Source organism: Peromyscus californicus, unplaced genomic scaffold, assembly GCF_007827085.1.
Source record: "Peromyscus californicus insignis strain IS unplaced genomic scaffold, ASM782708v3 Scaffold_3__1_contigs__length_106647218, whole genome shotgun sequence".
NCBI lineage: Eukaryota > Metazoa > Chordata > Mammalia > Rodentia > Cricetidae > Peromyscus > Peromyscus californicus.
In genome coordinates this window covers 55,503,097-55,529,887 of record NW_026294551.1, presented here as the reverse complement: position 1 = coordinate 55,529,887, position 26,791 = coordinate 55,503,097, and the positions used below count along the sequence as shown (strand labels likewise).

Here is a 26,791-nt window from a genome sequence, read left to right as displayed (position 1 = left end):
AGTCCATCGGGTGTGTCCTAGAACTGAATCTATGGCTTAGTTAACACCTAGGCCTTGTGGCCAGGGTTTCCCCTATGTCCCCTTCCTACCCCACAGTATTGTCACTGGGAGATACAGTCAATGTGGAATTAGCATTTGGGGTCACAGGTAGATGCAGGCCCTTGAGACAGATGAAGCAGTAGAACTGGAGGTCTTGAAGATAAAATACCAGGAGGCAAGAGGCGGGAGAGATGGCTCAGAGGCTAAGAGCATATACTGCTTTTGCAGAGGGTCCAAGTTCATTTCCCAGCACCCAAGTCTGGTGGCTCACAATTGCATACAAGCCCAGCTCCAGGAAGGCCTCCAATGGCATCTACACATATGTGCACATATCCTGCACCAACACACAAATACACAAATAAAAATAAAATAAATAATATTTCCACAGGGAAAGAAAGAAAGCACAAGTCAGACATGGTGGCGCATACCTGTAATCCCAGCATTTGAGAGGCTGAGGCAGGGTCAAGAGTTCAAAGTCAGACTGTCATGGCAGTGTACTACTCTCATAATGTAAGAGGCAGAGGCAGGTGGATCTCTGTGAGTTGGAGGCTAGCCTGGTCTACATTGTGAGTTCCAGGACAACCTGAGCTACATGGGCCAACCTGGGCTATATGAAACCTTGTCTCAAATAAATAAATAAATAAATAAATAAATAAATAAATAAATAAATAAATAAAGGAGGAGGAGAGTAAGGGAGGGAAGGAGAGGATAGGAAAGAATAGTCACCCCTTAGTATATGCCGTGGATTGGCTCCAATACTTCCATGGATACCAAATCCATGGTGCAGGACCCCAGAAGGATGGCATGAGAACGTGGACCCATTCTCTCCCGTGCACACCCTCCCATTTAAATCTTTTCCAACTCACACCTCCTCAGATAATGTAAATGCCCTGTAAATCATTATGTTCTGTTACTCAGGGAATAATGACTGGAAGGAAAAGTCTGGGGTATGGTCCCCTGCCATCCCACCACTTGGGAGACAGAGAAGGAAGACTGCCATAAGTTCAAGGTCAGCCTTCTTCATAGCGAGTTCTAGGCCAGCCAGGTCTACACAGGGAGACCCTGTCTCAGAAAACCATAAACCTGAACCAAACTAAAGCCAAAACCATCTGCACCTGCTAAGCACAGGTCATTTTGCTTTAGTATTTTCATTCCTGTGGATTTTTAAAAACGAGGTTTTTTTTCCTAGGCAGCCCAGGCTGGCCCTGAGTCTCCTGCCTCAGCTCCCAAGTGCAAGTGCTAGGATTCATAGGCATGCACCAATGCACACAGCTGTTTCCGTTGTTTGGATCTGCTGTGAGTTCAACTGAAGGATGTGGTACCCAGAGGACTACATCTACACAAATTTAGAGAAATAAATGAACATTTATTTAGTTGCTTATTTCTTTTTTGTTTGCTTTGAGATGATGGGGGACAAGCCTAGGACCTCACACATGAGAGGCCCAGACCCCTTGCCAGCACATTAATACAGATGTAAAAATAAGCAAGAAAAGGCACAGATTACTCTGAAGCCTGGAACACATGGCCTCCTTTCCTTTATGGCCTCTTTAAGCTATTTCCCAGAAATGCTTCTCCAGGAATATATTTTGTCTTCCCTCCCTACCTACATGGAACTTTCTAGGGCTCCTCACTCTCCCTGGGGCTCATGTAAATGAAGGTGCTGACCCTTAAACCAAGCTGCCTCCCTGTGACTTCACACAAAATTCCCCTCAGAGAGCAGTCATGGCCTCCTTGATCTAAGAGCTGCCCTTGTCTTAGGATGTTCTAGGATGTACTTGGAACGGTTTGGATGACTGGGCTCAGAGAAGGACCACTGACCCCAGTGGGGATGTGAGCCTCTCAAGGGGATCCCTAGAAGGTCAGGGGGTGTACCAGAGAGGAGCAGGCAGTGAAATCAGGGAAAAATGGGTCCTGTGGAACGCCGTGTGTGTGTGTGTGTGTGTGTGTGTGTGTGTGTGTGTGTGTGTGTGTGTGCGTGTGTGTGTGTGTGCATGTGTGTGTGTATTGCTTAATTGAACACAGAGTCTTGCACATGCTAGGCAAGTGTGCTACCCGTGAGCTACCACCACAGTTCCCTTTGCCGTTTATTTTCTGGGTCTATTTCACACAGGATTGATGTCTTTCTTCTGTTTTTTAAGACTTACTTTATTGGGGGGGGGGCATGTGTATGCAGGTGCCCACAGAGACCAGAAGAGAGCATTGGATCCCCTGGAGCTGTCCTTCCAAGGGATTGTGAGCCGCCTGACAGGGGTGCTGGGAATCAAACTCTGGTCACTCTCTTAGTTCATTTTCTATTGCTGTAGTAAAATACCAGTACATCATAAAGAAAAGAGTTTTATTTAGCCCATAGTTCTGAAGATGTGACAGCATCTATTTAGCTCAAGAAAGGACCTCATAGTAGATGATAGCATAGTGGTAGGAGCATTTGTTAGAGGAACATCGATGCCAGTCAATTTTACATCAGCTCATTTTCATGCTAACTAATGTAGTCTTCTTCGGAGACCAGCATTAATCCCTTCAGAGACAACCCCAATGACCTAATTACCTCTCACTAGGCCCCACCTTTGAAAAACCTTCACCACCCCTTGATACTACTACACCACAGAGGCCACATCTCACCTCAGAGCCTCCTACTTCTGGAATGGCTTTATGTTACTCTGTGCTCTCAGTTTTAAAGTCCAGCACTGTACTTGCCTTATTTTTTTTTAAGTTATTGTATCCTTTGAGTTTTCTATTTGAGAGTTATCTTCCCTCTCAGATCCTGCCCCTGCTGGAATTCTTCCTTGTGCATCATCCTCAAATAGGTCCTGAGCTCCTTGAGGATCATCTTTGATCTAACACCTCTGCTTCTGCTGCTTCTGTCTCACACCTTCCAGTCTGAGGGAACACATATGCTCACCTTATTCTATATTTCATGGGGAGGGAAGAGAAGCGAGGTCTGAAATATACACAGAGGTTTTGAACAAAGCACATAACTACAGGCAGACCAGAGGCTGGAGTAGCGACTCCCTCATCTCAATAGCCACACCCCCAGGAACCACTGTAGTGTTGAAAGAAACACTGAAACATGAACACGGGGTTTGGGAATAGTGTCCATCTGGCATAGGCTTGCTTCTCTTCCACCGTGATCCCGGGGTTTCTGTGAGTGGCATCACATCAGAAACTGGTTTACTAACCACTAGATACATACCTACCAGAGCTGACATTCCGAATTATTGTTCATTCACACACAAAAATAAAGCAAATCTGAAATGATGATGACTCCTAAAGCCAAACTTTATATGCTCTGTGATTTCATTTGGCCCAACAAGAAAACAGACTATCAAAGCGTCCAGTTCCGGTGCTGGACACCCGGCACCCACTTCTGCATTCCCACTGGTCTTTTTGTTTTTCAGAGTAACATAGAAAGAATGTGCCGGTCTGTAGAAGACCAATTTAATGAAATCAAAGCCAAGGATGACCAACAGACCCAGTTAATCCATGATCTGAACATGCAGAAGGCAAGGCTGCAGACCCAGAATGGTGAGGATGGCACACCTCCAGGGCCCAGTGGGGACGTGGGGGTTGGCAGCAAGTGATGCTCACATAGAGACACATCTGTTTGGCAGGGGAGCTGAGCCACCAGGTAGAAGAGAAGGAGTCTCTGGTTTCACAGCTAACCAAAAGCAAACAGGCCCTGACGCAGCAGCTGGAGGAGCTTAAGAGGCAGCTGGAGGAAGAGACCAAGGTAAGGTAGACTCTTTGGGGGAACAGCTGCAGGATAGAACCTGCGAAGCCAAGTAATGTGACCCTCAGGTGAGGCTGGTAGGAGGTAGGCTGCGACCCTCAGATGAACCTAGCGGGAGGTGGGTTGCGACCCTCAGGTGAAGCTGACAGGAGGTGGGTTCCTTATGGAGCAGACTGGCTGGGGGAAGTACAGTATCAAGGATGATTCATCTCTCTGCCTCGGAGTGTCGTAATAACCTGTCCCTGAATGATAGAGGACATTGGCATTGGATCTCTTCCCTCAGGACCACCTCCATCTCCCAGAGAGTGACTTGATGAACTTCCTCTCCAGCCAGGAGCACCCCTTCCCACTACCACACTAGTTAGACCATCTCATACAGAAATCCACCCCAGCTGTTTAAAATGCCTTGCTCTTTGTGGGCCACCTCCTGTAACATCTGTTCTTAAGAACCCTTTGTCCCAAAAGACTACATAGCTTGGGGAGGACTTTTGGGTGTTTCAACACAAACATCATCATAACGCTAACTTCAGCATCTACATATAGTCTATAATGCATATAGTACAGTCTACCCACTGACCTATAAACAGATAGGAATGATCCCCCACTGTAGTCGTGGACAGTAAATAAAATCTCAGTAGAACAGTGCACACAGTACGCGCTACTGATGTTAGTGTCTCAAGCCTTAAAATACAGGAATCTAGACATTCGAAAAACCCACATGAAAGAAGTTTACTTTGATCTGGTTACGATTGCTATGATCTGAGTGAGATTTACAAGGCGATCTTTTGAAATTCTCTTCATCTTTCATTTCTGGCAAAGAACAGTGCCGTATTTATCTCAAGTCTTTCTATTCTGAGGGAAGGCTTTTGGTAGGAGCAAGGGAGGAGTGGTGAGAACCAGAGACTGAACAAGCAGAACGGGTCACTGGAGGCCAGAGGCCACCCTTTCTTGTCTCTCGCTGCAGCTGTGAGATTCCTTCCTTAGGCAAAGCTCTGCCTGGTCTTGTCCTCTCTAAAAGTGATGAAAATGCCAAAGTCATTGTCCTGGGTCAATAGAACTTTTTTTCTTTGGTGGTGGCACTGTTAAAGCTAGAGGTAAACATTTGTCCTGTCCAGAGGGTCGTGAGGCAGGGAGGAGGCTCCGGGCATCAGTTCACACCAGTGGTCCCCAATGTGGGGATACTGGTCTCTGGGGACACCAAAGATGCTGTAACTGTTCCGTGGTCACAGCAACCCATCATGCTGCATGAAGTAGGAAGGAGGTGGTTTCCTTTTCAATTCTGTTTTAATTCTTGCCATTACAGCCATGGGAGGGTCTCAGTGTAGACAAGGGCCCTTCAGCAGTTGCTATTGCTTTATTAAGAAACAGAGGGCAAGCCTCAAGCACATAGCCACAACGTGCAAGCTGTCTAGATAAATGCTGATGATGTTGCTTTATATCCATGGTATATATTTCTAGTGTTTTTTATGTCAGTTTGGGAGGGGGTTGAAAGAGGATTTTACTATTTAGCTCAGGGTGTCCTAGAACTCACCATGTGGTTCAGACAGCCCTTGAATTCCCCATCCTCCTGCCTCATCTTCATAAGTACTGGGATTATAGATATGTGCTACCACGCATGGCTGGCTAAATATTGACTTTCTCTTTTATGGTATAATACTTGCTTTAAAAAGTAAATATAATTATGGAGAGAATTTTTTTAAAAAATCAAACATTAGGTACGCTGATATTACTAAATTGGTGAAGCAATGTGGAAATGGTTCAAATTCGGAACAGCTATTTAAATGAACACACTTTCGCTGGGAAGAGGGCCATGTGGTTTTATAATTGGTTCCCGCTGTAATCCTCAGGCCAAGAACGCGCTGGCCCACGCCCTGCAGTCCTCCCGCCATGACTGTGACCTGCTGCGGGAGCAGTATGAGGAGGAGCAGGAATCCAAGGCTGAGCTGCAGAGGGCGCTGTCCAAGGCCAACAGTGAGGTGGCCCAGTGGAGGACCAAATATGAGACGGACGCCATCCAGCGCACGGAGGAGCTCGAGGAGGCCAAGTATGACCCAAGTTCCCCATGGGAGAGAAGGCCCTAGAAAAAGGCTCAGAAGAAGAGCAGTTCCCCCACCTGGAGAGAATCTCTTTCTCTCCTTTGCAGGTTCTTAAGATTTCAGAGTGCCCCCCACTCTCCTAGGGACTGTCCTTCCGTCTGGCTCAATCGGTGACTCTTTATAGACGGGCTTTGCCACCAAGCATTTCAGGATTATTCTGGTGATATAGACATGCAGCTTGACAATGGGGATGTGTTCTGAGAAATGTGTCATTAGGGATTTTACCATCATGAGAATCTTCTAGATTGAGTCCACAAACCTAATGGTGTGAAAGCCGATCCTCCATATGGCCTCTTGATGACGTCAGGAGACTCAGTATTCCTGACATGTGTGAGCTGCTGCCGGCCTAACAAAGGATGGCGTTATATAGTAAACTTCTCTTTCATAAGTAGGACAAAAACTGTGGCATAGCAAATACATAAACCAGTGACACAGCTGTTTGCTGTCACTATGAAGGAGGAAGCACCTGTACAATGTTGCCTGTGCCATGCTTTCTGATGACCAGCAGCACAGTGGCTTTGCCTATTCCAGCATCCCACAAACAAATAATATATTGTACTTCAACATTACAATGGTTGCCACGTTGCTAGTTGACGGGACTTTTTCACTTCTGTCACAGTCTTATGGTACTATCGTTGGTTGTATAGTTCATGGCACATCATTATGTAGCAAGTACTAGTCTCAGTCAGTCTCTTTCAGACTGTCCATTCTCCTTCAATGTGATGGTTACTTGCTAAAATATCCCATTCGGTGGAGACAAAACAACATCTGATTCTCCTAGGAAAAAGCTGGCCCAGAGGCTCCAGGAGGCGGAGGAAAACACTGAGGCAGCCAACTCTAAGTGTGCCTCCTTGGAGAAGACCAAGCAGAGGCTTCAGGGAGAAGTAGATGACCTGATGCTGGACTTGGAGAGAGCCAACACAGCCTGTGCCACCCTGGACAAGAAGCAGAGGAACTTTGACAAGGTCTTTCCCCAACTGCTTCACGGACGTGGCGGTCTCAGTGGTAGTCATTCACACAAGCATTTGACGAGCCTCAGTTCCTGGTTGGAAGATTCTTAGGGGACTTTCTTTACTTCTCTAATGGTTCCTCTGAGGGAAGTTTACTTTCAGTCCAAGCTAATTCAAATTCCAATGAGTGGGTCATGTAGACTGAATATCTTTAATCCCCCAAATCCCAAGTCTGACATTTTTGAGCACCATGATACTACAGAGGGAAGAAAATTCCATGTCTGACCTCATGTGACAAGTGGTAGTTAAAACGTGAATATGCTTAGTTGGGGAAATGACTCAGTGGGTAAAGATACTTGCCACCCGAACATGAGAATCTGGGTTCGAGTCCCCAGAACTCACATAAAAGCTGAATACAAACCATGAGCATCTGTGATCCCCACACTCCTCCAGAAGATGGGAGACTGAGACAGGGGAATCCCCAGAAGCCCAGGGGCCAGCTAGTCTGGCCCACTCAGCATCTTCCCTCGAGGTGGAAGGTAAAGACCAACATCTGAAATTGTCCTCTGACCTTCACAAGTACATCATGAAATGCTCACACCTACGTTCACACACAAATTCTCTCACACACATGTTGTACATGTACAAATATCATGTATACACACATGTGTATCATACACTCATATACACCTCATACACACAAGCATGCTAAAAGTACTGTACAAAATTCCTTATGTCTATAACATGGCAAATGAAACATACTTACATGGAGCTTGGGTCTCATCTCCAAAGTATCTCATGTCTATGCAAATACTCCAAATCCTGGGGGAAATATTCTGAAATCTGAAAAACTACCTGTCAGCTCAGTGATACTCAGAGGCCTGTATTTTAAGAATCCAGCAGGGCATGCGTAGAAACATCAGACTTTGGAGACCCTAGTCTAAAGTAGGGCCCACCTTCTTCCTTTGGTCCCCAAGGATAAAAAGATAAAGCCTTGGCACCACTCACAGCCCTTGTTTGAATGGTCTCTCTCTCAAGTCCCCTGGGTGTGTCTGTTTCTCATGTTTCCAATTCCCTCATCACAGGTCCTTGCAGAGTGGAAGCAAAAACTGGATGAAAGTCAAGCTGAGCTAGAAGCTGCCCAGAAAGAGTCCAGGTCTCTCAGTACTGAAATCTTCAAGATGAGGAACGCCTATGAGGAGGTGGTGGATCAGTTAGAGACACTGAAGCGAGAGAATAAAAACCTGCAAGGTGAGCTCCCTGCCCTCCTCCCCCACCCCCACCCCACCCCGGGAGCTCATACTGCCATTCTTCTGCCAACTCCAGCCCCATTTAGCCACAACTTCCTCCTCCCCATGACCCTACAACATCCTTATCCATGAAACCTCACATTTACTAGTGTTCCCCAAGGTTCAAACCCTTTTCATTAAAGGTGCAATGGCAGCTGATTCTCAGTTTAAGGACTGGAGATACTCAGTGAGTTGCTAAGCACTTTGCTATTAGAAAACAAGAGACTTCAGGAATTCTAGTGTTCAAGTGGCCTCACATCCTTGTGCCTGTGGCTAAAGCTCTTAGTGACTTCAGACTTCTGCTATAAAGTTAGACAGCATCTATATTTCTCCAAGTCTCTGCTGGTTCTGGAAGGCTGAGAGTCTAAGGTTTCTGGTCCTTCATGGTGATTCTGTATACTTTGGATCAAAAAGAATCCTCTTCTTGTCCCTCATTTGTCGGTGGACTTTTCTATCCCATCAGCCTGCTCCCAGATAACTGACATGGAGACTTAACATTAAGTATAAATGTCCGGCCAATAGTTCAGGCTTGTTACTAGCTAACTCTTACAACTTAAATTAATCCATTTATATTAATCTATATTCTGCCACAAGTCATCACCTCTCCTTCATCATGGCATGTTCATCTTGCTTCTCTCTGTCTGCTCCTCAGACTCCATCCTTCTTCTTCCCAGCATCCTCCTAGTCTGGCTCTCCCACCCAGTCTCTTCCTGCCCAGCTATAGGCCAGTCAGTTCTTTATTAACCAATGACAGTAATACATATTCACAGTGTACAAAGATTGTTCCACAACACTCATTCTCCACACAGCTCAGGTGAGGCAATAGTGCATCAGAACAGCTTCCTGTATACTCTCTTATGTAAATGCCATGAATGAACCGCCATCCTGTAACTTGCCTGGCAAACACCTATGCTGTGAGCTGGAACCTGTTGAAAGCCTAAACTAAGCCTGTCTCTTGCAGAAGAGATTTCTGACTTAACCGAGCAGATTGCAGAAAGAGGCAAAAACCTCCAGGAAGTGGAAAAAACGAAGAAGCAAGTGGAGCAGGAGAAGTCCGAGCTCCAGGCTGCCTTAGAAGAGGTGGAGGTAAGTGTCTTGTCCAGAATCCGACAGGAAAAGGAAAGAAACAGTGCTCATCCACCCACATGGAGCCCTGCCTGCCAGGAGCGTGGAACCCCACTGGGAAGAGCCAGCCCTAGATCTGAAAAGTCTGAGCTGAGCTACTTTATCCCCTGGTGTCATTTATCCTGTGTCCCCCTTTGAGAATAAATAAATGTGTTCTTTATGTCCTCGATATCTTCCTCTTAGGGAGGAAACTGTCAATCACCAAGCATCCCCAGAGCCAGCTCAGAATCCCTCGGTGCCTGTTTCATACAGAGTCATACAGCATCTTTGGCTTCGGGGAATCCTGTGTCATCAAAATAGACCCAGAATCTCCCAGTGTCATGATCAGCGGTGGTCCGTACAGAACAACCAGTCGAGCTGTTTCTAGAATTCGGCTCATGCACGATTAACAGGAGAGCAGCTGTCCTGTCACTGAAGAGACTAGAACACTATTATAGTCACTATTATGTACATTATATTATAGTCACTATTAAATACGCCGTTTATACAATATGTATCAGCTCAAAAGATGTTCTACCCATTTCAAGATGTAAGATTGTTTGTTAATAGCAGATACAAAGTTTTAATCTGACTTTCATTACCCTTAGGGTCGCTCAGGAGCCCAACAAATGCTCAAGCCTCAGAGCATTGTTCCCATGTGTTCAAAGTGAGCATCATTGTGCCATATTTATCATAGTTTGAAGGAAAAAAAAATGCTCATTTAAGGTGATGCCACTAGGTATAATGACCCCCACCTATAATCTCAGCATCCAGGAAGGTCATGAGTTTAAGAACAGCCTAGGTCACATAGTGAGTTCTAGGCTAGCCTGGGCTACATGACCCTGTCAGGGAAAAAAAAACAGTGCTACTCACAAAATTCTTGTTGTTCCTTAGGGTTCCCTGGAACATGAGGAGAGCAAGATCTTGCGTGTCCAGCTAGAGTTAAGCCAGGTAAAATCTGAGCTTGACCGCAAGGTCACAGAAAAGGATGAGGAAATTGAACAAATAAAAAGAAACAGCCAGCGGGCTGTGGAGGCCATGCAGAGTGTGTTAGATGCAGAAATCCGCAGCCGCAATGACGCCCTGAGGCTGAAGAAGAAGATGGAGGGTGATCTCAATGAAATGGAGATTCAGCTGAGTCATGCCAACCGCCAGGTGGCAGAGACCCAGAAACACTTGCGCACGGTCCAGGGCCAGCTTAAGGTGAGCTCGGGCTGGTTTGGCAGACCTGTGGACCCAGAGCCCACCCACCCTGAAGCTCTGCCCTCACTCCTGGTTTCCCTTGAAGGATTCCCAGCTGCACCTGGACGATGCCCTGAGAAACAACGAGGACCTCAAGGAGCAGCTGGCCATCGTGGAGCGCAGGAATGGCCTCCTGCAGGAGGAGCTAGAGGAGATGAAGGTGGCCCTGGAACAGACTGAGCGGACCCGCAGGCTGTCGGAGCAGGAGCTGCTGGACTCCAGCGACCGTGTCCAGCTGCTACACTCCCAGGTATGCTGTCTCTCCTCAACTCCAGTCCACCCTGGGCAGTAGGGCAGTGGCTCTGCCAGGTGCGTCCTCTCCACAGATAACTCCTCCTCCATCTCCCACCTCATGATCCACCTGGGGCACAGAGCACCCCAAGTGCCTTGGCAAGGGGAACTTCCCATTTCTCCCCGACTAGCAGTCAAGACCAAGCCAGGAAAGCGTTGTCTCTGATTGAGAGAGCTCTGAGATCTGTTTGACCAGAAATAAATATGAAAGAGCTTGCAGGCTGCATGCAGTAGGATTGGAGCAAGGAGGTAGGGAGGATTCACAGAGGAAATGAGGGTTTAAAACCCCTTATCCAAAATACACATGGCAGGTATTGACTTGGAGCCAGAAGTGTTTTCTATTCCGGAAGATGTGCATGTGTGAATATTTGCACATACGTAGTGAGAGATACTGGGGTTGAATACAAGCCTAAATCTGAAACTCCTTTCTTTATCCACATACCCTGGAGATGATTTTGACTGTGGCTCATTGTGTGAGGTGGATGTAGAATTTTGCTCTTAGGCTATCATGTTGCTACTCAATGTTTTGGATTTTGGATCTTATCTAAATTTCAGAAGTTCAAATAAGAGTGAATGTTCAACCCATAATTTAAGCTGAAATCTTAGGATATTGAAATTCCCCCCCCCCCAAAAAAAACCATATTTTTATTAATTTTACAATAATTTTAAAGATATTTGATCTAAAGCATATAAATCATAAGCAAGCACATAGAAGAAAAAAATCAATCAAATGGTTAACATGTTATGTTCTCTCATTGTTGGGTCTTTGTAAATTATATAAATATTACACTTTTGTAAAACTTTGGCCAATGTTTTGCAGCTTCTAACTTTCATTTAACAATGTGTCCAGAATGTGTTTCTAACTCTTTAAATAGTTTTCAATGCTGTGGGTTTCAACAGCAAGAAAAAAAAAAGGCAGGCTATGAAAGTTGAATATTATGACTGCACTCAGTCCTCTATGGCTGGCTATTTTAGATTGTTACCAATAAAATTCTTTATGATTATAAAGGCTAATTAATATTGTCATAACTAAATTTTTGCATTCCTCTGTGATTACTATTGTCAATATATCTGGAAGAAAATAAATTCAGGGCCAAAACAGTAAAGACATTTGTATATAACACATGTAAATTTCTACTTAACAAGGCTGTCTCAAGTTTTATTCCCATTTATTATCATGTGAGGACTCTACCACAAATTCCAAAAGACCCTAGCTGTTAAATCTTCACCAACTTTATTGTTGAAACATATGTCATTGGTTTATTACTATTATTATTAGTTTTTACTAAGGATGAGGTAGAACATTTCATCACTTGGGTATCCATCATATTTCTTATGTGTTTTAACTATTCATACTTCTTGCCCCTTTTTCTTATTAACATATCTTATTTATATAAGGACAGGAGTGTTTTTCATATATAGATAATGTTTTCTGGTTTGTCATTACCGTTCCAATTTCAATTCCATGCATGGCATATTTTAATTAGTAGAAATATTTTTCATTTTACGTAGATGTGTCTATCAATCATGCTCTTGTTCCAATGCCTTTTACTGAAAAATCTATCCATCCTCAAATGTTTGAAATTCTCCCTTTATCATTTACTCAATTTTCTGATGTACAGCTCTTGGCTCTGTTTCAGAACTTTCTGTTCAGTCAAGAATGATATTGTACCCAGCAGACCACTCATGTGGAAAATAAGAAGCAGAACATGACTATGATTCACTTCCCTCCCCACCCACTGCCCTCCCTTCCCATTGTTTTAAGTGCCCATATGAAACCTTCACCCTCAAATCTAATTTTTCTTGCAGAACACAAGCCTGATAAATACCAAGAAAAAACTAGAGGCTGACTTGGCTCAGTGCCAGGCAGAGGTTGAAAACTCCATCCAGGAGTCTAGAAATGCAGAAGAGAAGGCCAAGAAGGCCATCACTGATGTGAGCATCTTTCTCTGCTGAGATGGTAGTGGGAGATGAGAAAGGGGGATTTCAGATCCAGAGCATGGCAAAGGAGGTATCGTCTCCTCTGAGCATAGCCAGTCTGTGATGGCTTCCTGGAGAGATGCCAGGAGAGAGGGTCATTGGAGAGGCAAAGTGGGGCATGATAACTGTGAGGGGAGGCACAAGATTATGGCATTTTCTGTGTGCTGGGTGATGCTGGGTGGGTAACCCACAGATGTGTTCTGTGAACTGCTCCAGGCCGCCATGATGGCGGAGGAGCTGAAGAAGGAGCAGGACACCAGCGCCCACCTGGAGCGGATGAAGAAGAACATGGAGCAGACGGTGAAGGACCTGCAGCACCGTCTAGACGAGGCTGAGCAGCTGGCGCTAAAGGGTGGCAAGAAGCAGATCCAGAAACTGGAGGCCAGGGTGGGTAACTTGGGAAGGCACTGGCTTTCCAAAGTGACCTTTTTCAGCCATCTTGGGCCGAATCCACTAACCAGAAATTTAGATTTAGGTGGTGGGGAAGCACCCCCCCCACACACACACACACCGATAGGTTCTCACCATATAGAACTCACTATGTAGTGTAGCCAGAAGGTTTCTCCAGTCTCGCCTGGCTTCAGGGTCCCACAACCACTTATAAAATAATTATTCAGAGGCCTAATATTGTTTACAAACTGTATGGCCTATGGCAGGCTTCTGCTAGCTAGCTCTTATTGTTTAACTCAACCCATAAACTATTAATCTATGTATCACCACATGTTTCATGGCTTTACCTGCATCCCATTGCATGTTGTTCCTAGGATGGCAGTCTGGTGTCTCCTCCATTCTGCCTTTCTCTTTCCTGTCTCTCTCCTTGGATTACCTGCCTGCCTCTAAGCTGCCTTGCCATAGGCCAAAGCAACTTATTTATTAACCAATAGGAGCAACATATATTCACGGCATACAGAAAGATATCCCCCAGCAATGTAGACCAGGCTAGCCTCTCACTCACAGAGCTCTACCTGCTTCTGTCTCCCAAGTGCTGGGATTAACAGTATACACCAACACACTTGGCAAAGATGACATCTTTTACTATTTACTTCCTGTTACCCATGTAGATTCACAATTATACACATATACAGGGGAAGTGCTCTATGATCATGAAACTCCACACTTTGGCATGGTTTCTCTCTCAGACCAGGCTTCGCTTTGATTAGCAGTGCTCCTTCTGTATAACGCCTCTGGTCCCCTGTCTCCTGCTCTCAGGTTATCCTCTTTCCAGCTTTTCTAATCTCTATATGCAGCTGCAGTTTTAGGGCGCATCCCGCCCCATCCCCAAAGGAGCTTGATTGGTGCTTCTTCCTCCAAATTAATACACCAGAGACACTTCATATGCCCGGTGCCAGGAGTCCCATACTCACTCCCGGGGCGTATTTCACAGTCACTCATTTCCTTTGCTGATCTGTGCTTTGTTTCCTCGGCCTCTTGATTTTTCCCTTCAGATCTGTGTTGGATTATTTCAATCATTTTTGCGATGGGCTGCATGAACAATTGACATTTCAGTGAAGGGCTGCATGGAGGAGGTTATTAGAATATCTCTTTTGTCCCAGGAAGAGAGAAAAATGGAAGAGTGGGCAGGAGTGAGGAGGAGGAGGAGGGAAGAGGAGAGAATTTTCCCAACAGGAAGCCCCCAGTACAATTGTTCTTTATTCAAGTCTCCCTAGAACATGGTCGCTAGGCACATGGTTCCTTTTAAATATGCAAAGGTTTTTATTTTTGCCTCCCTGCTCTAAATAAAAAATTCTTCCCTTCCTTTCCCATGCATAAAAAGGAGCATAAGCCCATCCTTCTCATGGACCCCTTCCAGAAGGAAAGGACCAAGTCGCATGATACCTTCTGGTTTTTCCTAGCTTGGCCAGGAGCCGGCGGTCACCTCAACCTGCACAGTCAGCCACTTTAACTATCATCTGACCCCAGCTGCCCACATCTGATAAAGCTTACAGAGGCCTGGAGAGCAAGCCTAGGGGTGGGGAGATTTGTTATAAGACCTGATGAAAGAAGATGGGACTCCATTGGAAATAGAGTTCAAAGGAAGCCTGCTCCCCTGGGAGCTTTCAAAGTTGATGGAATGAGTCTCCTAGCATGAGCTGTGTTCTCTTTCTGATGCTGCTGGAGTCCCCAGGGAGAGGGCCAGGTGCTTGGTTGGATCTCTCTGGTTGTGGCATTTGTGGTATGGGTACCACAGTTGATGGTCTGCCATCTCAGTGACTTCTCTCTTCCCTCAAGAAAACTACGGCATTGAGATGATTCTTTACCCGCTTTCCCATACTTTATCTCATTCCACCCACCTTTGAGGTGGACTGGGCAGCACTGATGGCAGCCATGTTCATTGATAGCAACTGACCTGTTTCAGATCTGTCAAATGGCCTTAGGTTTGGATATACCTTGGTCTGCCCGTGTCTACTGTCTTGCCTAATTAGAATCAAGACATCCGTAGAGTCCAGCAGGTTTTGCCTATGAGGACAAACAGGGCAGACTCCCAGCCTGTGGTGCCCTTGTCAAAGTACACAGCCCCAGAGGAAGGGGCCTCTTTGCCAAGCCTGACCCAGGAGCCAAGTGCTATGCATCAGCAGCTGCCTCTACCCCAAGAGGGCAAATTGCTATAATTTGTACAAAGCTATGACATAGACTGGGCCTGGGAGGAGATGCCTCTGTAAAACACAGCAAGGTCTTGAGGTCACTTTGGGATGACTAGCATGTGAGTCTGCTAGAGAATGCTAGTGGCCTTGACCTCATTGTGTACGCTCTTTACCCCACACAGGTGCGGGAGTTGGAAAGTGAGCTGGATGCTGAGCAGAAGAGAGGGGCCGAAGCTCTGAAGGGGGCCCACAAATATGAACGCAAAGTCAAAGAGATGACTTACCAGGTAGCAAGCTGCAAACCCTCCAGCACGGCTATGTGGAGCAGACCCCAGCAAAAGGAGTCAGGGGCTGTAGGTCTCAGCTATGGATGTTCTGTTTGCAGGCCGAGGAGGACCGCAAGAACATCCTCCGCCTCCAGGACCTGGTGGACAAGCTGCAGGCCAAAGTGAAGTCCTACAAGAGGCAGGCAGAGGAGGCTGTGAGTACTGGAGGCCCCTGTGCATCTTGTCGCCCACCCCGGGGTCCTCGTGAAGCCTCAGTGGGAACCAGTGCCTGATCAGAGTCATTCAGAGAGCCCCAGGTCACACACAGAAACACCGACCCTACATGCTCCCTTGGTCTGTGTTTGCTGAATCTTCTGCCTCCTAACTTCCTGTGCCCTCATAGCTCCCCAATTTCTCCCAGCCACCTCCATCACCAACCTACATCTCTTTATCCCACTCCACGCTGCTTCATTCTATCTACCCAGAGCATCTTAGTTCACTCTGCTGGCCTTGCATCATCCCAAATCTCCCCGACCAGACCAGACCACTACCAGCACCGGCTCCTGCCCTCTTGTCTTCCTGCCCTGAAACACCTCGTCCTGATATTTGTCATCCTACCACACTCTACTCTCCTGGTCCCCCACCCCCAGACTTCTATAGCAACACCCCCACACCCTTTTCCTTCCCTGTTTAACTGCCTCCTGATCAAAGAGGTAAAATCAACAGGAAAGATAGTAGATGGGCCCAAACCAGTGCTTTGAAAGATGTCTTCTAGGGGCTTTTGGGTCTGAGGGCGACAAATAGCAAAATGCTGGGCCAAGATAGGAAGTAGCCCTTTCTTCATAGAAAATAAGTTATACAGGGTATTGACACTGGCCTGTGATCTCTAGTACTCCAAAAATAGAACAGGAAGGTTGCAAGTCTGAGGTCAGTCTGCACTACATGGAGATACAGTCTTTAAAAATATAATGAAAAAAATCAGTCTAATAAAGTTAAACTTGTTGCCTTCAAAGATTTCTCAGATACTATAGCTAATATGTAATTAGCGCTCCAAAGTAAAGGGTCCTCTAGAACAGAGCCTTTCTTGCACTCTCTTAGCTTTGGGGCCATATTCTTGCTTGCAGAGCATCTTTCAAGACCAATGGCTGAAGGAAGAAATGACTTGTATATGGCCTCTTCCCTTTGCCCCCTTTCTTCCCTGCTCAGGAGCCTGGTTAGTTACCTTGAAGAAGAATACTGGAACCAGTCGAAAGTAGGGGGGTTGTGCACATCAGATTAGTACAGTCTCCGCAAGACTATACAGAACCATATAATAGTCTGTCCCAGATGCATGGCAATTATCAAAAGCATAAACAAAAGGGACTTGCATGGACCATTGGTCTGATACCTTCAGATGCCTTGAGAGAACTCTGGACCTGGGTCATCTCTGGGTTGTATAGGAGTTGTTTGGGAGAGCTATTATTGAGAGGGAATTCAGGGAGATATGTGATGATCCTTGGGAGAAGAGCAAGAAGAGCTTGCAAGGAGCCCCTAGTTAGCATACCACCCTAGCCGTGGGCAGGACACCTTTCAACATTCTCAAGAGAACTCAGCTCATCTTCCCTCACTGCTGTCAGTGGATATAAGGCTCACATTTTCCTGGTTATCCCAACTCCTCAGAGCCTCAGAATCACAGAGAGGTTCCATAACTGTGTAGCTTCTGTCTTCTTTCCATGCAGGAGGAGCAAGCCAACACACAGCTGTCCAGGTGCCGGAGGGTCCAGCATGAGCTGGAGGAGGCTGAGGAGAGGGCAGACATTGCAGAGTCTCAAGTCAACAAGCTAAGGGCCAAGAGCCGTGATGTGGGAGGCCAGGTAAGAGCAGATACCCAAGGATGGTGTCTTTCCAACAGGTTCTTCATACTGAAGGACCAACAGACCAAGGAGAGCCTGGAGGATGCCTTTTGGTGTCTTCATCCTTGCCACTGGTCATACACCCTCACATGCTTTTTTAGTATAGACTCCAATGTATCAGGCTCTGGCTAGAAGCACAAAGGACAGGCATGTCATCTCCCTCTCTCCCTATTGGTTGAGATGCAATCTAGCAAGCCCCTGCTTTTGAGGTGACTTGTCTTGTTCCCAGTAGCTTAACTGGTTCCTTTGTCAACACAAAGTGAGACAAGGCCATTCCTTAATGCCATTTTTCTGAAATTCCCCACTTTGCATCTGCTCCCCTTGAAGGGGAGGGATGCTGAACCTCCCATGGAGTTTGACTCATTTCCTGTGTACAATTTCTTTTCTCCCACAGAAGATGGAAGAATGAGGCTCTCCTGAGGCTCGTTGCCATGGGTCACCTCCGGGAGAGAGGAGGGAGAGTGTGGGAAAAATAAACTGTCCGCCACACTCAGAATACAGGCTCTGCTGTGTTTCTTATTGTGGGGTTGAGTTTTAGAGTCTTGCCTGCTTTGCTGTAAATGGCAAGAAAGTCAGAAATGGGAAACTGTTTCCTCCTTGCCTCAAGCAGAAAAGGTGTAAACACAGCCCATTTCCAGGTAAACTTTCAGTTTCCACAAACATTTCCAAGTAAAGACCTGACTGAGGGGTGTGGCTCGGTGGTAGAGTGTTTGAGTGACCTATGGGAGGCCCTGCTTTCCACCTTCAGCACCACACACAACGAAAGTAAACTGAAACCACAGACCCTGTATCAGCCCACACCTGATACCTGTTAAAATAGCTCTCACAGAAAGATGAAGGCTAACAAGAGTTGGTGATGACAGAGAGAGATGGGAACCCTTGTGCACTGTTGCTGAGAAGGTGAGTGGGTCCACCATCATGGATAACAGGGTAAGGCCCCTCAGAAAACAAAAGCAATGCAGTGATATGACCCTGCAGTCTTCTGAGTGTGTTTTCAGCGGAAACAGGATCAGGATCTTGATAATGCTGTTGCACTTCTCTCTAATACAGAATTATTCACAATAGCCAAGATATGGAAACACCCTAAGTGTCTGTCCTGGGCGAATACATTTTAGAAATCTAGTATCCAAAACAATGGTGGCCAGGGCTGGGGAAATGGCTCGGTGGCTAAAGTGTTGGCTGTGCAAGGGTGAGGACTGAGTTCAGCACTCACGGAGAAGTCCAGGAGGGGAGGTGTGCGCCTGTAACCCCAGAGCTGAGAGGGCAGAGACAGGAGGATCCCTGAGGCTTGTTAGTTAGCTAGTCTACCCTCTAGCCAACTGCTGTCCTCCATGTTCAATGAGAGATCCTGTCTCAAAAAAAAAAAAAGATGGAAAACAATAGAAAAGGATGTCAATATCTGGTCTCCACATGGACACACACATCACACAAATTCATACAAAAATGGTGTCTCATATGCAACAGACTATTCTTCAGGCTTTAGGCAGAAGGAAATCCTGATGTGGCAACATGGATGAATCCAGAGGACACTGTGCTAAATGAAATAAGCCAGATACAGAAAGACAAGGGCTTGAGTGGTGTCACGTGTGTGCAATTAATACAATCACCCATGGAGGCATAGTAGTAGTTGGAAAGGGCTAGAAGTTGGAAAAAATGAGAAAATGTTGGCCAAAAGAAAGTAAGTTTCAGATGTACATGGTGAATAATTTCTGGAGATGTGGTGATGTGCACAGAAACTCCAGTCAATGTATCTGTGAGATGCTGTGTTCAAGCCCATTTAAAAAAAAAAAAAAAAAAAGATTGTACAAGTCAGCACTGTAAAACTCCTATTTGCCAATTATACCTCAATAAATCTGAAAAATAAACACTTCAAGAAGAAAAAGAAGGCTGGGTATGGTGGCACAAGCTTTTAATTCCAGCACTGGGGAGGCAGAGGCAGGAGGATCTCTGTGAGTTCGAAGTGAGGCTGATCTACATAGTGAGTTCCAGGACAGCCAGGGCTACATAGACAGACCATGTCTCAAAACAAAACAAAACAAAACAAAAAAAGAAAAAAGAAAGAAAGAAAAAAGGAAAGGAGGGAAGAGAGGGAGAGAGAGAAGGAGGGAAGGGGAGAGAGAGAGAGAGAGAGGGAGAGAAGACCCTTTTGAGTAATTACTATTTTCTTGTTAGGAATACGTAATTCTCACAAATTGGATTTTCCATCTTTTCCTCTCATTAACTGAGGTTTAGTGGATTCAGATGACTCAACAGGACAGAGTGGAAGTTCAGCCCTGGAGATCAGACTCCCAGGCCAGTGATCTCTCACTCAGCTACTCTGCCTTTCCCTCCCCCACCCTTTGGGATCTGGACTGCAGAGCTCTCTAGTGCCCACTTACAACAGCTGAGCAAGCAGCGGGTATCATCAAACCCATTCACTCACAGGAAGTCCGATGCGCTGGGGGAAAGACTGACTGGGCCCGGGTACAACCTTGGTCTCCCCTGACTTGGGCAACTCTTCTCCACCTGCCTGCATCCTCTTCAGGATGTGCAAGGTCAAAGGGACCAACTGGATCTGGAGAACTGCTGATATTCATAGTCAGGGCTGAGACAGGGCCACTCACCATACCCTCTCCACCAAAACAGAAGCTACTTAGTTTCAAGTCTCTCTTGGGTCCCAAAGGTCCTCCTGATTCTGATTGTACTGATTGCCTGGCCCAGTGGGGTGGGATGGGATGGGAACCATTATAGAAAGCTTAAGAGCCAATATTAAATACGAGCCTCGGCCTGACTGTTCACAGGCTCTTGCTGTGTGACCTTGGGTTGATTTATGTTCTCTAAACTTGAGTTTCCTCATTGGGTACCCGACCTGTGCAGTCAGGAGCACAGGCTCTGGAGTGGAGTGAGCAAACCTAGATGGAATTCTGATATGGTCACATTAAGCTGTGTGGCCTTGGGCAAGGGTTCTCTCTTAACTTTCCTAATTCTTTGGGGTGGAAAAAAAATCATAGCTATGGACCTTTATGCTTTAAGATTGATGTGAATTTATTTATGTGTGTATGTGTCTGTGCACATGTATACATGCACATGCACGTACAGGTACCCATGGAGACTAGAAAAGGATGTGGAATCCTATGGAGATGGAGTTATAGGTGTTCATGAGCCAGCCAATGTGGCTATAGGGATCGGAACTCCAATCTTCATGACCGAGCAGCGCACACTTCCTGGCTGGATCTCACTCTGCCAGAGTCCTAGCCTTCCCAACCTTACTAAAGTTGCTTCATGACTCTGTCCTCAGTTTTCTCACACATGAAGTAGTTTTCTCACATACAAAAGAAGAAATCATTTGCTTTAGAAGTTTGTTTTGAGAGGCAAATAAGAACATGTAAGGAGTACACTTGGTCTGGAGCCTGACATACAGTAAACACGTTAATATCCTTATATTGTGATAGGAGGGGTTGAGACATCACCCTCAGAGGTGGGGGGAGCACACAAGGTATGGGCCCAGGTGGAACACGGTCTGAGTCTTTGACTTTCTCTACGAATCTCCTATGGTTTGAGGAGTTGCCATGCTCCGTAAAATTGCTAGGGAACAATCCCTCTTTGGTAGCCCAAAAGATGACATCTGAATTTCCTCCTCCCATATATAGTCCAGTTTCTTTGGAGTGCCCCAGGAAAAAGTTACCCTCAAGTCTCTGCCATTACCCAGCTTCTGCTTCTGGGCTGTTGGCCCTTGCCTGGGTCCCTGAGTTAAAGGATAAACAATGCCCATATTCTTCACAGAGTGGTGTTTTATACTTAATCAATATTCTGCTTACTGAATGAAAGGAAGCAAGGACAGATTGACAGGTGGAAGGATGGATAGACTGATGGATGGATGGATGGCATCCTTTTATACCAAGCCAGCAGGTAGACCCTGTAAGAATTAAGTAACTCAAGATAATTTCCTCTCCTGGGGCTGAAAGAGAAAGTGAAGATGGAATTCATGCCCTGAGTTTTCCTCATCAGCATCTACATGTTAAGGTCCAACTTGCAGCTGGGACCTGTGGTGATATATTGTGTACCCCTAATAAACTTTCCCTGAAGATCAGAAGGAACAAGCCACAGCCACCACCTCTTACCTCACTAACTCATCAGCCTAAAAAGGGTCTCTAGCCAAAAGGCCCCTAGCTGAAAGGTGTTCCTCAGCCGAAAAGTCTTTATTTCCTGTCTCCTCACGCCTTATATACCTTTCTCTGCCCAGCCATCACTTCCTGGGATTAAAGGTGTGTGCACCACTGCCTGACTCTGTTTTCTCTCCTAGACTGAGTCAATCTCATGTAGTCCAGAGTGGCTTTGAACTCACAGAGGTCCAGACAGATCTCTACCTCCCAAGTGCTGGGAATAAAGGTGTGTGCCACCACTGCCTGGCCTCTATGTTTAATCTAGTGGCTTGTTCTATTCTCTGATCTTCAGTCAAATTTTATTAGGGTACATAATATAGCACCACAAAGACTGGTCTTAAGCCTTTGGGTCCTTCTGGCTCCCTAACTGTCCTTCTTTGGCAGATGAAGAGGAAGGGAGCCTGCCATAAGCTAGAGAATACACAAGTCAAAGGCAAGAGAATTTAGGAGTTCTCCCAACACATCTCTACTTTCCAAAAGCTGTGGGCAAGTCAAGAAACACCCCTGAGTCTCAGTACGGACTGGAAAGTCTAATTATCCACCAGCTGCCTGTGAGATGGGCTTGGTAAAAGGTTCCTATGCAACAATGTGCAAAGGTTTCCCCAACTGTGCAACCCTGTCCCAAATAAAGATGGGATCATCACTATTATTTGACTACCAATAATGATAATGATAGTTCTGCTGTTTATTATTAATTATTATTTGACATTAAAACCTAGGTATAGAAGGTGAACTTTGAGCCCTACCACAGGTCCTGAGGTCTCTTACCCTCTTCCACAGCCCCCTCCAAAACAGAACTTTGCTGCCACCTTCTGGCTATGGAAAAATGTGCTTTGCATTATGCAAATGTTCTGGAGATTAAACTCATGATTTCTTGGAAGAGACATTGAGCACCAGAGGTGTCCTTGAAAATCACAATAGTCTCTTCCTGGTCCCTGGTTTTTGCAAAAAAGAAAATTCATATTAGTAATGGGATCTGAGCCAGACATCCATCCTGGGTTTTTTGGATCCCAGACCAGGGCTCCCTGAAAATGACTATCCACAGAAAAGGGCCCTGCAAACATCAATGAGACTAGAAGGGCTGAGTAGAGAACATGGTCCCTGTTGATGGTCTTGGTTCAGGGGTGGGAGAGCACAGAACCACAGTATAGTCTGCTACACTGACCCCCTTTCTCCTCCAAGGAGCCTCTGTCAGACCAGAAAAGATATCTTGGTCCTGCAGGGGAAGCCCCTTACCTCTAGCAAGGGTCAGTAGGGAGCAAGCAGCAGTTCCAAAAGCAGGTTTTCTTTAACTTTTTTCAGACCCAAGAGAAAAAACTAAGTAGCTGTTCACTCTGCAGGACTATGCCATTTCTACCTCTTCCCATCCTGTTCAATGCCCCCAGGAAGCTGACCTTGATGGGATCCATTGCACTCTGGCTTTTGGTTGAGTTTTGCCAACAGAAAGCCAGGATGGAAGAGGAGAGGGAAAGAGGAGATTGGGTCAAATTTCTTCCCATCATCCTTTGCTGCAGCCAAAGGCACCATTGCCTGTCATGTATCCTAGCCTTCTCTATCTCCAGGCTCTGGTAGGTTCTTCTCATTCCCTGAAGGCATCTTTAGACCTAAACACATTAATGGAGACCTGAACTAGTAAAGCTGCAGCCCTGCTGGGCTATGGTCTCCCATGCTTGGCCACAAAGAGTCTCTTCCTTGTACATTCATCCTTGTGTGGTAACTTGGATGTGCTATCTACTTCCTATGAAAAATGGCTGATACAGGATTCCTACTCTACACATGTAGGTGATGAGTATATAGGTTTTCCGAGGGAGGTGTCCATACCAGCTAGAGTTCTTGCTACTTCCCAGCTATTGGTGGATCACAGTCCTATGCAGATGGGTGATAATGCATTCTGTTTCCTTGCATACTTCAATCTGTCATCAGTCTTCACTAAAAGCTGTTGAAACCCATGCAGAGGCCACTCATCCCATCAAGGTGATGTCTGAGGTGAGCTAGAACTAGTTTGCAGAGCCAATTATAAAACTCAGGGATTCTCTGAGCCAATTATTGAACTCAGCATTATTAAAATCTTAAACTTTATAAACTTTTAATTAAGTGGCTTGTATTTAAGACAAAGGCAAAATGTTCAAGGCCAACCATTTTTAATGACCTAGGTCATTTTATTACCTCTAATCTCTTGAGTTTATCTACAATTATGAAATCTTTGTGGTGGAAATGCAATCTAATGATGCACTTTTTCATCTCCCGTTCAGTCACGTGATGTTGCTTCCATGAAATTGGCCATGGTGAGACTATCATACTATGAAAATTGGCAGACACTACATAGTACAGATAGAGGTTTGTGAGCCCTTTACCAGCATGTCACTGAGTGGAAACAATGAAATATAGGCAAAAAGAAACCTAAAATTATGTCTATGAGAGATGTTGGGATATGGAGAGCCAATCTCAGCCTGCCTAACCCCCTAGCCTATGTCAGCTTAATCAAGGTAGCAAATTGAAAACCTTTTCAGATGAAGGATTTCTATCTTGTTCAACTCAAGGTATGGGGGGCGGGGGGTGGAAAGGACACTGGAGTCTCTACTGTGAAGTCCCCACCCTGCTGCTCTGTTCCAGATGTAAGAACTGATTCCTGTTTCAGAAATTCAGCTCCAAATATCTAGGTAAAAAGGAAATTCCAAGAGCAGTCAGTCTTCAGACTGGCTGAATTTATAGATACATCATGGTCAGATATAGACATTCAGATGATTTATTCTTTCTCTCTCTCTCTCTCTCTCTCTCTCTCTCTCTCTCTCTCTCTCTCTCTCTCTCCTGACTGTATTTCTAAAAATTTCTAAACTTTTGATTACATATATGTGTGTGTGTACCTGCCTGTATGTGCGTATGTGTGTAGGTATGTGTGTGCCATAGTGCACGTGTGGAGACCACAGGACAACTTCTGGCAGTCAGTTCTCTCTTCCATTATGTGGGTTCTGGGGATTAAACTCAGGCTGTAGGGCTTTAGGCAGTGCCTTTACCCACTGAGCCACCCCTCATCGGTCCCAAATCAACGGCACCACCCAAAGAAAAAACAAACCAACAAAACAGAACAAGAACAGCTGCCTCTGTGGTTCCAGAATGGATGGACTTATAGCTGATATTTTAAAATTCTTAAAATAGGAGCGTAAAGGTACTTTCAGGGAAGAAGGACAAAACAGAACTGCTTGGCTTCAGTTGCGGGATGTGGTGCCATGTCCACGGGCAGGAGGTGGTCGGAGGGTGTGGGGCCTGACTGGTCAGGTCTGAGTCATGGGTCCTAGAAGTCTGAGTAGCATCAGCTCCTCCCAAGCTCTACAAACTGAGAATGGAGAAGATGGTTCCTACCCTCCCACTGGGTCAAGTTCCTAGTCCCCAAAGAAACAGTGAGGGCTTAGGGGAGGCAACAGATGTTCCTTTTGTGGCTCATGTTGTGGCTGGAGACCATGCTGAATGAATCTGTGTTTCTTAGGCTGGACAGACCCTGCTTTCCCAGTGGGTGACTGGAAGGACAAAATGATACAATGGGCTGTAACCTCACCAGCACAAATGGGCATTTCCCTTTCCTTCTCACTCACCCTCATTTGTCTCCTTCCCAGGAATGACAGTGCCACTCTGTAAGACTCTCGAAATGTGGGACATGCCTCACTCCTCACTCACTGAGGAATCAGCCAGCGCCCGGACCAGCAGACACCTCTCATCCTTCACAGTTCATCCACAGACTCCAGTCTCTCCTTCTTCACAGTTCATCCACAGACTCCAGCCTCTCCTAACAGCTCATCATTTCCTCCTCAGCTAATGCCTCCAATTGCACACAATGCCTCTGGCTGCTGACAGCAGGAGGGAGAGACTCTTGTTCAGACTCAGTGCCCCACAGTCAGGAACTTCCTGTCCCATGAGTCAGGAAGGACAGATGTGGGTGGGGCCAGACAAAACATCTGGACCCCAATCAGGTCGTGGCTTCCATCGGGACCCAGGGCCACCCACAGCAGGCTGCTGGCTTGGCTAGGAGGACGGCTCCTTCTGGTGAACTGTCAGGCAACTCATCTGCTCAACAGTGAATTAACTGAGGTCCCGTGACATGCCAGGAGCTGTTCTGGCGCTGGGAAACAAGCCATTGGTTAAATAAAGGAGAATGACTAGTGTGTTCCTCTCAAAAAACATAACTCCGCCTCAGTTTCTCCCATCCTCACAAATCACATCCCATGCAACCCCTTGCACCACTGGAATCACTCATTTCTCACCGCAAAATGGTCAACTGTGTCAAGAGCTGACAGGCTCTTTTTATCACCTTACATCCTGCATGCACCAGGCTCCGCACATGCAGGAGAGTACCAGAAAGGAAGGGCATGCATAACAGCACTGTTATAATTAAATGATGAAAACCTAAAATGCTCAGGAACAAAGGTCTGCCTGAGTCTGATATGGTAATAAGCGTAGTGGTTGCAGCCAGACTGAACTGGTGGCACATTACATGCCCGGTGCTGTTGCAAGGGTTTTCTGCGGATCATCTCATTTCTCACTCCAGCCCTGTGCTGGAGGCTCTTACTTTATTTGACAGATGTAGCCCAGACAGTTTAAGAAATCTGTCAGTGTCACACAGTGTGTGTCGGAACCCGGGCTTGCCGCCACAATGCTACTCCGGGACTATGTATATTTTAAAAGGCAAAAGCACAAATGGCATCCAGCTACATCAATATGTACATCTTAATGCTTATACTAATAGATGCTAAAATGAAGTCCACTTTAATACGTACATACAAGTCTTCCTCATATGAAAACACACAACTGTGTCAGAAAGGCCTACCTTCAGGGGAGGAAAATAGGATTTCTATTGTACATGAATCTTCATTTCTTTGCAGTGGTGTGAATAGCATTTATAAGCTAGCTGCCTGAGGGGTTCTGTCCTTGGGGCTCAGCAAATGATTCACTAATTTGATAGAAGAACCTTGTTAAAATGTTCAGGAAAGGCTGCCTCAATCCCTCTGCACTTCCACAGAACTTCTGGAAACAAGGCTTTGGCTCAAGGCTGCCTTTGGAGGAGGACTGGCCATGGGCAGTCCTGAGAGGTTAAGAAGAGGTTAGTTGTCAGAGGGACCCTTGAGAAAGGGATCACAGAGAGTCGCAGGGTCACAACAGCTATTTCATCATGACCTTCTACAAAGGAAGGTTCCGTCTC

At 45.9% G+C, this 26,791-nt stretch overlaps 1 protein-coding gene and 1 long non-coding RNA gene across 4 annotated transcripts in view; one reads left to right on the top strand and one right to left on the bottom strand.

Annotated features, from left to right (window-relative positions):
* The window catches only part of Myh13 (myosin heavy chain 13), a 48,536-nt gene extending 29,883 nt beyond the window's left edge, over positions 1-18,653 (top strand). The window contains exons 26-39 of one of the 2 annotated variants that reach the window (XM_052758065.1): positions 3,435-3,561; positions 3,648-3,766; positions 5,614-5,810; positions 6,644-6,827; positions 7,898-8,063; positions 9,063-9,187; positions 10,100-10,408; positions 10,494-10,697; positions 12,548-12,673; positions 12,935-13,105; positions 15,483-15,587; positions 15,686-15,781; positions 17,285-17,419; positions 17,853-18,653. In XM_052758065.1, coding sequence (XP_052614025.1) covers positions 3,435-3,561; positions 3,648-3,766; positions 5,614-5,810; positions 6,644-6,827; positions 7,898-8,063; positions 9,063-9,187; positions 10,100-10,408; positions 10,494-10,697; positions 12,548-12,673; positions 12,935-13,105; positions 15,483-15,587; positions 15,686-15,781; positions 17,285-17,419; positions 17,853-17,867 — 2,079 coding nt within the window. In that variant the 3' untranslated portion in view covers positions 17,868-18,653. Of the gene's footprint in view, positions 1-3,434; positions 3,562-3,647; positions 3,767-5,613; positions 5,811-6,643; positions 6,828-7,897; positions 8,064-9,062; positions 9,188-10,099; positions 10,409-10,493; positions 10,698-12,547; positions 12,674-12,934; positions 13,106-15,482; positions 15,588-15,685; positions 15,782-17,284; positions 17,831-17,852 lie in introns of those variants that run through there. The other variant, XM_052758064.1, reaches the window with a different exon arrangement.
* Positions 1-26,791, bottom strand: part of LOC128122462 (uncharacterized) — a 72,069-nt gene that overhangs the window by 1,830 nt on the left and 43,448 nt on the right. The window contains exons 4-6 of one of the 2 annotated variants that reach the window (XR_008222440.1): positions 18,672-18,806; positions 17,199-17,345; positions 15,585-15,756 (exon numbers count right to left, since the gene is read on the bottom strand). This is a non-coding gene — a long non-coding RNA (uncharacterized LOC128122462). The remainder of the gene's footprint in view (positions 1-15,584; positions 15,757-17,198; positions 17,346-18,671; positions 18,807-26,791) is intronic. The other variant, XR_008222439.1, reaches the window with a different exon arrangement.